Raw genomic sequence first — 15327 nt, 5'->3', positions numbered from 1 at the left:
CTATTGCTATCTAATTGGATGTATACATCCCAATAATAATGTAAATCTGTATATAGGCAACTAGGCAAAAGATCTCTAGTTATTCTAAGTAAATCTGAAAGTGAAGGGAGCATCTATTGATAGTGTGGGGTAAGGGAAAGGGGAATCTGATTATACTGGTTTTTAAGCATAAAAAAATGTGTAGAGCTTTATGTTTTGCACATTGCAAGCATTCTACTTGTTTCTACAATTAATTCTATTTTGGTTAGACTTATCAAACATGTAGCATATTCTTCTGGAACTTTGACCATAGGGCGGGCCCTGATGCTCTGCTTTGTGTATCATCTGCACTCTCTTCTGGCAATCTTAGTCATATTTCACTTCTCTCCCTAGTCTCAGGCAATTTCTTGAACTGAGGGCAGACTTTTTATATTTGTAGTTCTAGCACACATAGATGCTTACTGTTTTTTTTTTTTTACTTATTTATTCAATTTCATACATGAATCATATTTATGTCACTGATTACCTTATAAAAAGTTCCTATTCTAAACTCTCTTAGCTCCTAGAATAGTCTCAGCACATGACATATACCTAATATTGAAAGGGAGAAAGGAAAAGAGGGGAAAAAAAAAGGAATAATGATCTAGTGCTAAGATCTATAGTTTTGGAATCAGTACTAGGTTCAAATTTTGGCTGTGACATTTACTAGTTGTGTGACCTTGCAGTAAAGTCACATCACTGGAGTCATGTATTCTGGCCTGTAAAATGGGGTCAATGATAAATGTCTTCCTTCACAAAGTTGTGCTTAGCCCCATATCGCTAAATATTGTAAATTTTTTCTTATCTGAAAGCATAAAAATTGAGCATCAGTAAATCTTCTGTTAGGATATTGACTGGTCTGGGAGAATTTTATAGTCCCTTTGCAAAAATTCTCTATAAAAGTATTTTCCCAATGTCAATGAATCATTTACATTTCTAAGTAGTTTTGAAAAATTCAAACTTCCCAGATTTATCAAGAAATCTGGGAGGGGTGAAATCTCTCTAGAATGAGAAAAATTACTATCTTCAAAAATCCTTAAGAGCCAGCTTTGAATATTGTTGGGATTTTACAAAATTGTTCTAGGAAATCTGGTGGCTTTATAAAACATCTTTAAAAATCCATCCAATATTTTTGTGCTTTTTTTGTTGTTTTCCTTTTAGCAATTTTAGTCATTTAGTGCTTTACATCTTTTCTTAGTTTTACAATCATTGTCAAACCAGTCTACAAAAATCCTTAAGCCATCTTCTCAGAGATCAGAAAAAAAACAAAAACAAAATAGGACAACACACTAAATCCTGATCACAAAATCCAAAAGAAAAAAAGTCACTGTCCTTTTTCTGGTTTAGGCTGGCCTAAGGAGATAGAAGGTGTGGGAATACTGGGGGATTGATGGTTTAGCCAGCAGCACAGGTGGAAACTTCTAGTGTAGGCACTAAAGAAAGCTATACACCAGAGCAGGAAGAGGTCCAAGAACCAGCATGAGGGGCTTGACTTTGTGCAGAGACTAGAAACAGATGTTAATCATTCCTCAGAGCTGGATAACAACTGTCATGAAGATTGAAAAGAAATGTAACTCAAGGTGGTGGTAAAGCATGAAAATTCCATTCTATAAAAATTGATGAACGAGCTAATTTAAGAAAGGCCTGGAAAGATTTACATGAACTGATGCTGAGTGAAAGGGACAGAACAGGGATACACTGTATACATATACATCATCACAAGAATGTGTGATGATGAACTATGAAAGACTTGGTTCCTCTTAGTGGTTCAAGGATCCAAATCAATCTCAATAGACTTTGGACAGAAAATGCCATCTGTATCAACTAAGGAGATTGAATATAAATCAACACATGCTATATTCACTTTTTTTTCCTGTTTTTTTAATGTCTTTCATGGTTTTTCCCTTTTCCTCTCATTTTTCTCTCTCATGATTCATAAAGCAATGTATATTAAAAATAAATAAATTTACTAGGGAAAAAAAAGGCAACATAAGACTTAAAAGACACAAACCCAGAAGAGAATGATTCTAAAACATCTACAAGAAATGCTTCAGAGGAAAAAGCGCTTTCCCACAAGATCAATTAAAATACTTAGAAGAGATTAAATAAAGGTTCAAAAAAAGAACTAAAAATGATTTTATCCATGAAAGTGTTAGAAGAAACAATTGGAAAGAAAATCAAGATGCTGGTGGAAAATAGATAAGAATTATAGAAAAAAGAACTGGAACAAGAATTAACAGTCTGACACAAGAAGTAGAAAACAAAGTAAAGTTATCAAAAGTATCTAACCTAAAAAACAGGTCAGCAAGAAATATTAAGAATCATTAGACTACTTGAAAGATATGACATCCTCTTCCTACCTGCAAAAAGAACCTGAACATGCTATTTAAGGAAATTATATTGTGGGGTGGGGGTAGGGAGGAAGAGAACTATAAAGATCTAGAAACAAAGGATCTCCTGGTTACCTCCTAAAAGAAATACCAAAATAAAAACTTGCAGGAATATTATAGCCCAAATCCAGAGTTGTCAGGTCAAAACAAAAACAAAAACCTTAAGTATTATCTCTGTGGTAGCTATGCCCCTTCTCTTGATGCTTGTTTGAGTAGATAAGGATCCTTCAGTCATTGTTGTGAAATTTAGATTTCTTAATCTAATCCCATGGATGAGAGAATAAAAAAGTAATAGTAAAGGTTTATAAAACAATGGCTGGGGAAAGGGAAGGATGGGATTAAGGCAGATATGAAAGAAGAGTACAGAAAGGATGAATGTGGAAACATAGGAAAATGATGGGGGAAAGGGGGGAGGAAACACAGAGCAGGAAAAAAAAAACAGTTTAAATTTCCTGTCATTTTTCACCTATCAAAAAGATGAGAGTAAAGGAGTGGAAAAAAGTTTTCTGTAAAAGCAAGCATTTAATATTAAAAAAACAAAAACAATAACAACAAAACCCAGAAAACTCCAAACCCCAAACAAACCAAGAGAAAGATTAAGAGCATAGTTGGTGGGTTGTCTGTAAAGAGGTAGAAGGCATAAAGAAAGAAGACATTTAAAAACACATTAAGGAGTGTTAGGTGGAAAGCAATATAACCAAATATTCCTCTGCTGAAATTTCCAAAAGCCTCTATGATATAAGTATGACACTGAGTTTTTGGAAGTTATTCTAATTGGATATAAATTGTGATAGGTTCTATACTAAACTGGTGAGAGTTCAGTGTAGGCTTGAGTTATGTGCAACAAAATAGCCTAGCTAACCTCAAAGACTTATTTCTAAAAGTTTGGTCACAATAACCATAAACTCATCTAAAGTATGGAAGAACTTTGTCATCAGTAGAATTTCCCAGCATGGTTTATTATATACATAATAGAGCTGAAAAAGACCATAGGGACTGTCTAGGTAATGTCTTCATTTTATAGAGAACTGAGACTTGATATTATATTTATATAACTTTTCAATATAACATCTCTGGCAAATAAGAAAGATTACAATTCCCATTCACTTCTCCATATTCCCAACCCAAATGCTCTAGCAAAAATATCTATGTTTGGGGCCAGTCTCCTCTACACTTAAAATTTGATACACACATGTAGGTACTAATAATACATATCTAACAAAAATAGTTAAAGTATTAAACAAATCTAGCTTCTACAATATTGGCCAATTGAATTTCTTCAAGGAACTGAGTTCAAAACGGAATCATACAAATGAAACTTATTCTTAGTCTTAAAAAATGTAATATGACAGTAATATCTTGGTTGCATATTATTCAATAGTTGAATGTTAGTATTATGTGGTATAAATCATGATGACACATGCCATAAAATAACTCCTGGTAGTTGTATGACTTCAGAGCATTAATATATTTTAAACTCTTCAGTGAATCTGTATATTTAAAAATATTTTGTGATCAGATTCAACAAAGCACATGAAGCTTCGAGAAGTGCAGACATACGAATCATTTTAATTCAAGAAATTGTATAATTTATGAACCTGAACATTCAAATAAACTTGTTAGATGTTCAATGTGATCATCCAGTTCAAGTATTTATGCCTTAAGAAGTGCAAAAATGAAGATAAATTACATCTTCTCCTTAAAAAATCACCTTGTAAAGCAAAATTTTAAAAATAATTCAGTAGTTCTGGATTCTGATTTTTTTTGCAATATATTTGCTTCAAATCCTTCAGAATATCTATTGATAATAGCTAATTTACATATTTACACACCAAGATTTAAAACAAAACCTTGAGTTATTGAGTTTGAGGACAGAAGGTAGTTTCTTAATGTGTAATCTTTGGGAACTCTATGCCAATCCAAAAACAAGACCTCTGTGATTTTATTGCAACCCTCTATTAGAAATGCTTTAAAACAAAACAGTTTTGTTTGAAATGATTCTCATATGAGCACTTTAGTAGTCTAGAAGTACTACCATATCCAACAAAACTGAATTTAAAACAAAAAGCTATAACATGTTAAATTTATGTAGGGACTTTGTTCTCAAGTTTTAAGTCCTATAAGGTTGTTTGCCTATATTTGTAAAATGCTTTTTGGTCAAAAGCACTTTTCTATGTCCCCACTTTGGTATGTGTCACTTAATATTTGGGACAACCTAAACTGAAGCAATTACTTGGAAGACAGAATAGTGAGGTCAAGATTAGTCTTTTATCTTGTTAATAAAGTTAACTAAATTCAGTAGAAATTATCTTCAAAAGGTTTCAAGAAAAAGAGAGTTGGTTAACTGCACAAATCTTTAAAGATAGGAGGTAGGTATTATGTGCCTCTATGATGAAGATAGTTAAGGTTCATTTGAAAAACAACTGAAAAATATCATTTAAAGGTTTCATGAGGAAGACCAATCAACATTTGTAATTTACAGAGATTAATATAATCTCTAATGCCTAACTTTTACTGTATTCCAGATATTAAAAACATGTTGACATTACAACTTGTAGTCCATGGTCACATACTATAGCCTTATTAAAGATACTACAAAGAAAAGCAAAAACTGCAGATAAAAATTTCACATGGATGGTATTGTTAAAATCTATCTTGGACAAAAATTCGTTGTAATGAAGTAAAAAATGTAACGCTTAGGTATTGCAGATCTGAGTTTTATTACTGGACAATATTTTTCGGTAGAATTGCTATTTTTAAAAGAGGTCTTAAATATGGCACAATTATTTGTTCTCAGAAATGCAGGACCACCAGCGCACCAATGCAGCTAACAAAGTTGTTTTTTCCCTAAAGTAATTCAATGTAACGGGATAATAGTGCATTAGATGACAATTAGGCCAAAAGAAAATTCTTGATGACAGATTTTTCAAGAACTAGAAAAAATGTAAAAATTTTTCCTTATAAAAAGGATTAATTATTGTGAGCAAATGATAAGTACTGTACTTAGTGATGATCACACTGTAATAATCAGTGAATGTGGAACAACTGCATATATATATATATATCAGCATTTCCAACTTTTTCCACCATGATTCTAAATCAAGGTAAAAAAAAATTTTGTACAAATTCAGGAAGGTTCTAGTGTTGGCACCACGATTGCCATAAGATGGTACAATGAATTAAGAAATACTTTAAAAAGTTATATATATATATATATATACTATGTAAAGTAACAGGGCAAATTGGGGAGCAGGAGAGAAAAGAATATTCAAAGAAGGAATCTCTAATCTGTGGTTGATCTCCGATACCAAAAGCGAGCACGGAAGTCATCACTGCAAGTCATGAAGCCAGGGTTGGTGGGAGAATGTACTATACAACGAACAATATTGTTGTGCCCCAGGGAAAGTAAATTTCTTCGTTCAGCTGTTCTCGAGTCCCAGCAGCAAAGACTAATTGTCCTTTCATCAGGAAGTAATACATAATCTTCTGTGTGGTTAAAGACTGCTTGAGTTCTGTGTACTTGTCGTCCACTCAAGCCAGCACCTGTAAAATATTAGACTGTTAAGCTTCTGAAGATGTGTTAAGTTGCCATGAAATAACTTCATACATGATCAAAGCACTAAAGCACTTTAATTCCATAAAAGCTCATCATTTCAAAATTATACATTAGAGTTAATCAGCTCTTTCAATTTCAACTGGCTATTTCAAATATTCTCATAGGGCAAAAGAGTTCAATTACACCCCTACCACCAAAAAATTAGCTATTCATTGTAAAACAACAAACTTTCTTTTAATGATATATAATGATATGATAAACATACATAATCAGAATGCACAATACTAATAATGTACTATAAAAAGAATTGGCCAATTTAAGAAATACTGCACCCTGCTGGCTGAAAAAACTCATGAATAAATACCCAATAAATAAAATGGTCTCAGTACTTTGAAAATATAAAGGATTTTAATGATTATATGGTCATCTATAAAATGAGGATCACAGGATAAATGATTACCAACAACTCAACTAAGAGCCCTATGCAGAAATAGGGCACATTTCTGTGCCCTGCACATATTTTATTAGAAAATAAGCAGAATTAAATACTAAATACTACACTATTATGTGATACAGATGCTAGATGATTATTTCCACTATTCCTCCCCTATTGGTTATTTTGTGATTCAATTCTTTTGAATTATTCTAATTACTTTGTGTTATTTATATCAGTTATTTAATGGTTACTCATACTTTCAGTAAATTTAAGATCATATTTCAATACTTCATGTACTTTCTGGCTTCTGATTGATCCATTATATTTTATAGAAAAGAATAAAAACACTACCAAGTTTTTAAAATGAGTGATGTCATCTTAGACTGAGCAGAATTCAATTCTAATAATGTGTCATAATGGAAAGAGCATTAGCACTGGAGTTAAAAGGATCTAGATTCAAATCCAACTTCTGTTCTGACAGTACACTCTTAACTTTGGGCAATCGCAACCACCTTGGATTTGTTTCCTTAACTTAAAAGAGGAGGCTGGACTAAATCTCTGAAGGGTACCTTGCAGCTCTAAAACTATAATTCTATATGTAATCCTCCCCTCCCTGCCTTTTAACATTAATTTTTTTTCCCTAATGATTTTTTTTTTATTAAAGCTTTTTATTTACAAAACATATGCATGGGTAATTTTCCCACACTGATCCTTGCAAAACCTTCTGTTCCAAATTTTTCCCTCCTTCCCTAGATGGCAGGTAGACCAATACATGTTAAATTTGTTACAATATATTAATATTCATTTCTTAAAAGCTCCATATTCCTTCCTTCCTTCTATACCCTTAACCCTTCCCCTATCCATTGAGATGGTGAACAATATGATATCGATGCAAAATAATGTAATATATATTTCCATATTGATTGTGGGATGGAGGGGAGCAAGGAAAATAAAGTGGTAAACAAAAAGCAAGCGTCAATCTGAGAATTCATTAGGTTCTCTATCTGGAGATGGCGCATTTTTCACTGGTTCTTTGGAACTGTCTTGGATCATTATCTTAATCAGAGTAGTTAGATGATCTAATCAATGGTATTACGGGGTAAAGTGTGCTCCAGTCTAGTTTTGCTATGTTCTAGTTGTGTGGCCTTAGGCAAATCACTTCTGTTTTCTCACTTATACAATGGATATCAATACAACCAGCATGCTCATTATCATCTCTATTATTTAATATTATACTAGATCTATTAGCTGTAGCAACAAAAGAAAAAGAAATTATAGGAATTGGAATTGGCAATAAGGAAGCAAAACTATCACTCTTTGCAGATGCTATGATGATATACTTAGAAAATCCTAGAGAATCAACTAAAAAATTATTTGAAATTATTAACAAATTTTACAAAGTTGCAAGATATAAAAATATTTGGGAGTCTACCTGCCAAGACAAACCCAGAAACTAAATGAACACAACTATAAAGCACTTTTCACACAGATAGATCAACACCTGGAAAAAATATTAATTGCTCATGGACAGGCTGAGCCAATATAATAAAAATGACAGTCCCATCTAATTTATTTATTCAGTGCAATATTAATGAAACTACAGCTGAAAAAAATGACAAAATTAAGCTGGAAGAACCAAAGCTCAAGGATATCAAGGGAATTACTAAGGGAAAAAAATATAAAAAGAGGAGATCTAGCCCCACCAGATCTCAAAACTACATTATAAAGAAGTACTTATCTGATACTAAGAAAGGTGAATCAGGGTACTAGATTAGGTGCAAATTATATTATAGCAAATGACCATAGTAATCTAGTATATGATAAACCCAAAGTTCTAAACTTGTGGAAAAAAACACTTATTTGAAAAAACTAATGGGAAAACTGGGAAACAATATGGCAGAAATTAGGGAATGACCATCATCTCACACCACATACCAAGAAAAGTTCAAAATGAGTACATAATTTACACATAAAGGATATCACCATTAGGAAATTAAGAGAGCATGGAACACTTTCTGTCAGATGTATACACAAGAGAAGAATTTAGGACCAAAGAAAATAAGAGGTCATTACAAAATGTAAAATAAGTAATTTTGATTATATAAAATTAAATCCCCCCCCCCCACAAAACAAAATCATTGTAACCTAAATTGTAAGAAAAGCAGAAAATGGGGGAAATTTTTTTTTTATTTTTTAACAAATCTCTTTGATAAAAGGCAAATATATAGAGAACTGAGTCAAATTTATAAGTCATTTCCCAATTGACAGTCAAAAGATATGAACAGGCAGTTTTCAAAGAAATCAAAGTTACCTATAACCACAAAAAAAATGCTCTAAATCATTACAGAACTGCAAATTAAAACTTTGAGGTGCCACCTGACACCTATCAAATTGGCTAAAATGACAGAAAAGGAAAATGTTGGACATTGGAGGGGAAGTGGGAAAACTGGGACACTAACACACTGCTGGTGGAATTATGAATTGATCCAATTATTCTGGAGAGTGATTTGGAACCAAGCCCCCAAACCTACAAAACTGTACCTTTTGATCCAGCAATACCACTACTAGGTCTATACTCCAAAGACACAAGAAGGGGGGGAAAAAACCTATGTGTTAAAAAAATGTGTGATGGCTAAGAACTATTAAGTGAAGTTAATGTCCATCTATTGGAGGAATGGCTAAACAAGCTGTTTATGTATGATAGCAATGGAATATTTATTGTGTAGAAGAAACAACCAGTAGGATGATCTCAGAAAAACCTAGGAAGCTTTACAAGAACTGATACAAAGTGAACAGAACCAGAAAAACAATTTTATACAGTAATAGCAATATTGTTTGATGAAGAATTGTGAATAATTTGGTTATTTTCAGCAATAGAATCCAAAACAATGCCAAAGAACTAATGATGAAGCATACCATCTGCTTCCAAAGAACTGATATTTGAATTCAAACTGAAGCATACTATTTTTCACTCTTTTTTCCTTTTATTTGAATCATCACTAATGACTAATATAGAAATGTTTTACATGATTGCACATGTATAACATATATTTAACTGCATCTCAGGGAGGGGAGGAAGAGAGTGAGGGAGAGAGGAATAGAATCTGGAATGCAAGATTTTAAATAAATGTTAAAAAGTTTGAAAAAATAAAACGGACATAATACTTCTATCAGGAAACTCACAGGGTTGCTGTGTAGCTCAAGCAAAATAATATGAAAGTATTTTGAAACATTAAAACACATGACAAACATATGGTAGTGATATTATGTATTTGCACATACCTGTATATCTGACTAATGTTCGTCCTGTTGAAATCTCCCATAGTTTAGCTACAGAGTCCTTTCCACTTGAAAGAATGTATTTTGAATTTTTGGAAAAAATTGCAGAGCAGACTTCAGCACCATCATGTGCTTTCTCAAAAGTAGTAATACAACGATTTGAGACACCATCCCATAATTTGATGCAGCCATCTTTACTACCAGTCACATACATGTTGGCACTAGGATTATAATTAACCGAACATATTGCATCAGTGTGTTGATCTTGAGGGTTGCAAGACACAAAACATTGAAATGTATTGATATCATAAAGCCGAAGGGTTGGATGTTGGGTTCCAACAAGTATGAAGTCTCCAGAAGGATGAAATGAGATTGAACGTAACATTTCAGCTTCCTATTAAAGAGAACATTAGACTTATGTGACTAGGTGGCACACAAATGTTAATTATGGGAAATATGTTGCTTTAGAACGAAACTTATTAAACAATTTCTCCCAAGCACTACTGTAGGCAAAGGACTATCCAATTGAGTAAAATTAGGTTGGTAGATATAAAGTATCTTTGGTACAAGATAGTCAAATGTTATGACAGTGAAAAGTGGAATAAGCTTCAAACCTTGACATTCCCACTTAACTAGCTGTGTGATCTTTGACAAGTTATTTCACCTCTCAACTTGTTTCCTTAACCATAAAATAATGAAGTTGGATTAATTTTCTAGGTCCTTTCCAACTCTTAAGTGTATATTCCAAATCTACTTGTTTCCTTACTTGGTCCCATTACTTCCCAAAATTTAAATAGAGTATTGATCACTTTGAAAAGAATTATTGAGTAAACATTATGTTATTTACCTCTTATAATCAATTTCCTGATTAGTCATAAACTGATGTCACCTTTCAGAAAAAGTTTGCTGGTTTCAAATGAACCTATTTTCTGGTCTCTTTGTAGCGAGGAACCCAATTTATAGTTAAGTTTATATAGTACACAGAAGGTGAGTTGAGATGATGGTGATAGAAATAGTATTTTTAAAATGCTAAGGTTCCAGCCTTTCAAAAAATTTTTTTCTTAAGGCTAATTACTGTTCTTATCAATATGAGAAAGTGAAATGCAAATGAATTTCTTTGATATTTTGCTGAACCTGGGTTATAAGGTTGGACACTATGGATGGCTTTTAATTATCTAATCACTTGAGGGGGAAAAAGGACGCCTCTGTCATCAGTGTACTTAATATTTAAATATATGCACCCAAAACAAGTATCAAACATTTTTCAACCTGAATGTATTTGAAGGCTCTTTTGGCAGATGGTTTGGAATAATCAAACAACTTAAGAGTATAGTCCCTTGAACCTGATGCTAGAATTTGCTCCGTTGGGTGGAAAGCTAGACATGTAACTTCATCCACATGATCATATAGAGTTCTGATGACAGGATGATTTTCCATATTCTGCTGGGCAGTCTCATTCATCATTACCTAGAGGCAAAGGGGGAAAAAAAATCATCCAGAAAAGCAGAATGTGTGTGTGTGTGTATATACACATACACAAAGACATATTTAAACAAATTATACAATCTTAAAACATATCTGTGAGGCAATATGATGCAATGTTTATGAATGGCCTTATTTTTATTGGCTTTAGAAGTTAGGAAAACTGGGTTCAAGCTATGTAATCTCAGTAGCAGCAGGGAAGGTATCAGTCTATTTTAGTAAAGGACTTTTAGTAAAAAAAAATTCCTACTATTATAGAATCCTTATATAAATGAAGTAACAACTTTTAGCCAAAAAATAAAAAAAAACATTATTTAAAATGTCTTAAATTATGGCTCCATCTGGTAAAAATATTATGACCATACCTCTATTGGCATAGCACTTTTTGCTAACATTCTTTCTGTATCTAGTATCTTTATTGAAGCATCAGCAGATCCAGTAGCTATTAACTGTCCATCTCTGCTGTAAGTAGCCACACGGCATGGTCCTTTATGAGATGTGACATAGCAAGTTTCGTATTCTGAAGCCTCTGGGGACATGGTCTGAACATCTGCATCAAATTCCAGGTCAATTCCTGTGCCTGGAGCAACTGTATCTGAGCGTCCAATTGCATACTGAACAGCACTATCATCATTTTCCATTCCTGAAAGAGAATATTGAGGGGAAAACATTTATTTCAAAATTTTAAACCTATAGGCTCCCAAACTGCAGGAATAAAAAGGACTATTGGCTGACAACTTAAGGAAATAAGGATAAAAAGAAAACCAAAAATGACAATTAACACACCTGGAGTGAAATTATTTTTTCCTTCTCTAGAGCTCTTCTCTGATATTCTTAGTGACAATGCCCAGTTAATAGTGGGTAGGAGACATTTAGAGCTCAAAATGTCTGCCACCATGATAGTAATACTCTTGAGAAGTGCTTTGCTTTTCTCTAGCCCGTTTTCTTTTGTCCCTTGTTTGGGAATCAGTTACAATGATCACCATCAAATCAAGTTTTAAAAAAGCTACAGGAACTCAGTTTCCACAATATTCTTCGAGAAGTGATATTCTCTTATACCCATTACATAGTTAGAGCAATAAATATACATTCAAATGCACATCTAAAAAACCCACACTCCAATTTGCAAGATACCTAATTTGATGAGATGAAGGAGCTGTTCAGAGGGTGCACACACAGATTGAGGCTTGATTTCATTGATGAGACCATTAGCAATGTTGATATACCCATCATAGAGCAGTTGGCTGATGATCAGTTTATAGAGTTGCTGGCGATCTTTTAAGCTCACTTTTGTCCTGTACATTTTGGTGACAATCACCTTTCACCTGCAAATGAAAAAAGCCAGAAACTGAAAACAAACAAAACACCCCCCCAAAACCAAAATATGATCTTTATTTGTTTCATATACTTAGTTTGTTTTTCTAAATTAAGATAAGCCCTTACACCATTTAAGTAAAGATGAATAACTTCTGTAGTATTGGGTACTTTACTCATCTCAAGGTAATGATAGTTAAAGAGCAGGGATTCCCAAAAAATCAAACTAAACCAAAATCAAAACCTCACCAAACTCTGAAAATTACATTTCAATGTAATTCTTTTCCTTTGTAATCTTTTTTTCCCCCATTTAAAAACATTATTTTGAGAAGTCCTAAAGCTTCACCATACTGCTAACAGGGACTATGACAGAAAATAAGGTTAAGATCCCCCGTTACAGTTACACAGAACAATAGGGAGTTTTGCCTATCCCCTAGGGCAAAGTGTTTACAGGTAGGAAAGCAGTCAGGTTAAGGTACTACTAAGGGGAAGTAAAAAGATATATGAAAGTGGCCACTTTCAGGCAGGAGACCATCTGGGAAAGGCAAAAAAAGATGACATGGGATCATCTCAGACTAGAGGAAAATGGAAAAGACTTTTAGAGGATGAAACAAGGAAGGAGAATAAGTTGACATGGGTTTTAATCTATTAAGAGGGAGAACAAGCTTATTTCTGGGTGGTATTTGGACGGTTTTGCTCATTACTTCTTACTAGTAAGAAAATTATGGCAGGTTTAGGAGTTTTGATTTTGACAACCCTAAGTTGGTATATTTAGAGAGGAAACATTAGATGGCCAGGATCCTAAGATCGTTTAGATCAGAGAATTAAGGCTGGTAGGGATCATAATCATAAGCCTAGAGCTGGAAAAAAAAAATCAAAGGCCATCTAGACCAACTCCCTCATTTTACAGATAAGGAAACTGAGGCCATGGAAAGATTAAGTTACTTGTCCAAGGTCCAGAAGTGACATACAATGGACAAAATAGGGATTTGACAGTCTGAATTCAAATCTACCATTTTTTGTCCTGTGCTAAATTAATTTGGGGTCAGCTAGGTGGTGCAATGGATAGTCTTGGCCTGAAGTCATCTTCCTGAGTGCAATTCTGGCCTCAGACACTTACTGGCTTTGTGACTCTGGACAAGTCACTTAACCCTGTTTGCTTCAGTTTCCTCATCTGTAAAATGAGCTGGAGAAGGAAATGGGAAACCACTCCAGCATCTTTGCCAAGAAAACTCCAAATGAAGTCATGAAGAGTTGGACAGGACTGAAAAAAAAAATGACTGAACAACAAGAAAGCCGAGTTAGGAAGGACCTTTGACAAATGCATCTCAACATAATTATTTTTCTTTGAAATCTTATTTTACCCATTTAAAAACATTATCATGAGAAGTCATAAGCTTCCCTTTGCAGACAAGGAAACATGGCTCTTTTCTGGACCAGCATCATGATTCTCTTTCCTCTCTTGGGTCAGGGTATCTTAAGCCACAGGAAATCACACACCTTACAGGTTACTGTCACAAACTAGTAAGATCTAAGTTCCTTGATAGTGGGACTTTTGTGTTTGTACACTTAGCACAGAGTAAGAATTTAATAGACATCTGTCAGACAACTTTTAAGACCATGGCCCAGAGAGAGGAAAGTAACCTTGGCAAAGGGCTCAGAGGCACCAAGGAGCAGAACTCCTAATTCCCATGTAGGATTTCTATCCCCAGTTCCTTCCCAGTACACAGCGAATATCTGCCAGGCATGATAATGGTAGTGATGGGTAAGAAGGAACTTCAATTCAAATATTAAAATCATAACACACGCCTCCTGTTAACTAAACCGGAGCTTCTTAAAATTTTTCTACTCCTGGACACCTTTTCGCCTGAGAAATTTTTACAAATATATAATTATAATAAGTTGGTTTATAAATCAAACGTTTACTGGTAACAAAATATAAAGAAATTTATTTCTAAAAAATTATCTAGTCTGCACATAAATTTACCATTTATTAAAGGCTAAAACAAACTTGCATACTAATGAAATGGATATACTTGTTTACTTTTACAAAAAGAATTAAATCTTGTCGGAAAATGTGTTACTTTCTTTTACTGTTGCCAAATTTCTCGAGACCCTCACATACGGTTATGGGGTCGCGACCCACAGTTTACCAAACTTTGGACTAAACTACTTCCCTGGGTACGGGCGGGGGAGTCAACGTTAAGTACGGCGAACCTGCATCTGTCGGGATGCGCCAGGGGCCCGACAACAGACGAAGGTTGGGGTGGTTGGTATTTGTTTGGGGCCGCAAGTGAGGCAGGAAGGCGCGACCGTGCCGGGTCCCGGGCAGCTGCCTCCCTAATCTGGCCAAACCCGTAGCAGCCCCTACCTTTCCGCTCTGCGGCCCCCTCGTGTGACCCGTCTCGGAACCACTCTGGAGGACACCGCGGGGGGCCGGTTTCGGGCCTCTCTGGACTCGGGCCTCGGCCCGGACCCTCTCACACACCCGGCCACCCCGGGCCCGGCACGCCCCCTCGTTCGGTTCCCACTTCCAGACAGCGCACGTACGACTCCAGACCCTTTCTCCGGCATCCTGGACCCCCCATACCCCGGCGTTGCAGAAGTTGCGACTCCGGCTCGCGGCTAGGTGCTCATACCTGGTCTCCGGAAACTGGTCCGCCGCCGCCTGGCTAAAGTAGCGCCAAGAACTGAGCTTGTAAAATGGTGGCAAAAGGCTCGAACGAGCCTCCTAGCACCACCCCCACGGCGCATGCGTGCAGGCCGGAGTTCGTGCGCCTCGATACCTATAGGACAAGCCGGGCCGAGTCCCACCCTTTTCCTTTCCTCCGCTTAGGCTGCCATTTTTGGTC

At 35.0% G+C, this 15327-nt stretch overlaps 1 protein-coding gene across 3 annotated transcripts; it reads right to left on the bottom strand.

Annotated features, from left to right (window-relative positions):
• Window positions 1–3957: 3957 nt before the first annotated feature.
• CSTF1 (cleavage stimulation factor subunit 1) lies at window positions 3958–15219 on the bottom strand. Of its 3 annotated transcripts, none has more exons than XM_003757671.4 (6): window positions 15115–15219; window positions 12296–12486; window positions 11527–11804; window positions 10949–11146; window positions 9683–10073; window positions 3958–5951 (listed from the first exon to the last, which is right to left on the bottom strand). In XM_003757671.4, exons 2-6 carry the CDS (start codon window positions 12462–12464, stop codon window positions 5692–5694), a joined length of 1296 nt encoding a protein of 431 aa, XP_003757719.1. In that variant the 5' UTR covers window positions 12465–12486; window positions 15115–15219; the 3' UTR covers window positions 3958–5691. The 3 variants fall into 3 exon arrangements, with proteins under 3 accessions (XP_003757719.1, XP_023350275.1, XP_012395141.1); XM_023494507.2 differs by lacking the exon at window positions 15115–15219 and adding an exon at window positions 14847–15105; XM_012539687.3 differs by lacking the exon at window positions 15115–15219 and adding an exon at window positions 13596–13634.
• Between the last annotated feature and the right edge of the window lie 108 nt (window positions 15220–15327).

This window comes from Sarcophilus harrisii, chromosome 2 (genome assembly GCF_902635505.1).
Source record: "Sarcophilus harrisii chromosome 2, mSarHar1.11, whole genome shotgun sequence".
NCBI lineage: Eukaryota > Metazoa > Chordata > Mammalia > Dasyuromorphia > Dasyuridae > Sarcophilus > Sarcophilus harrisii.
Note: the sequence above shows the minus strand (reverse complement) of the source record. Positions and strands in the feature narration are given on the sequence as shown.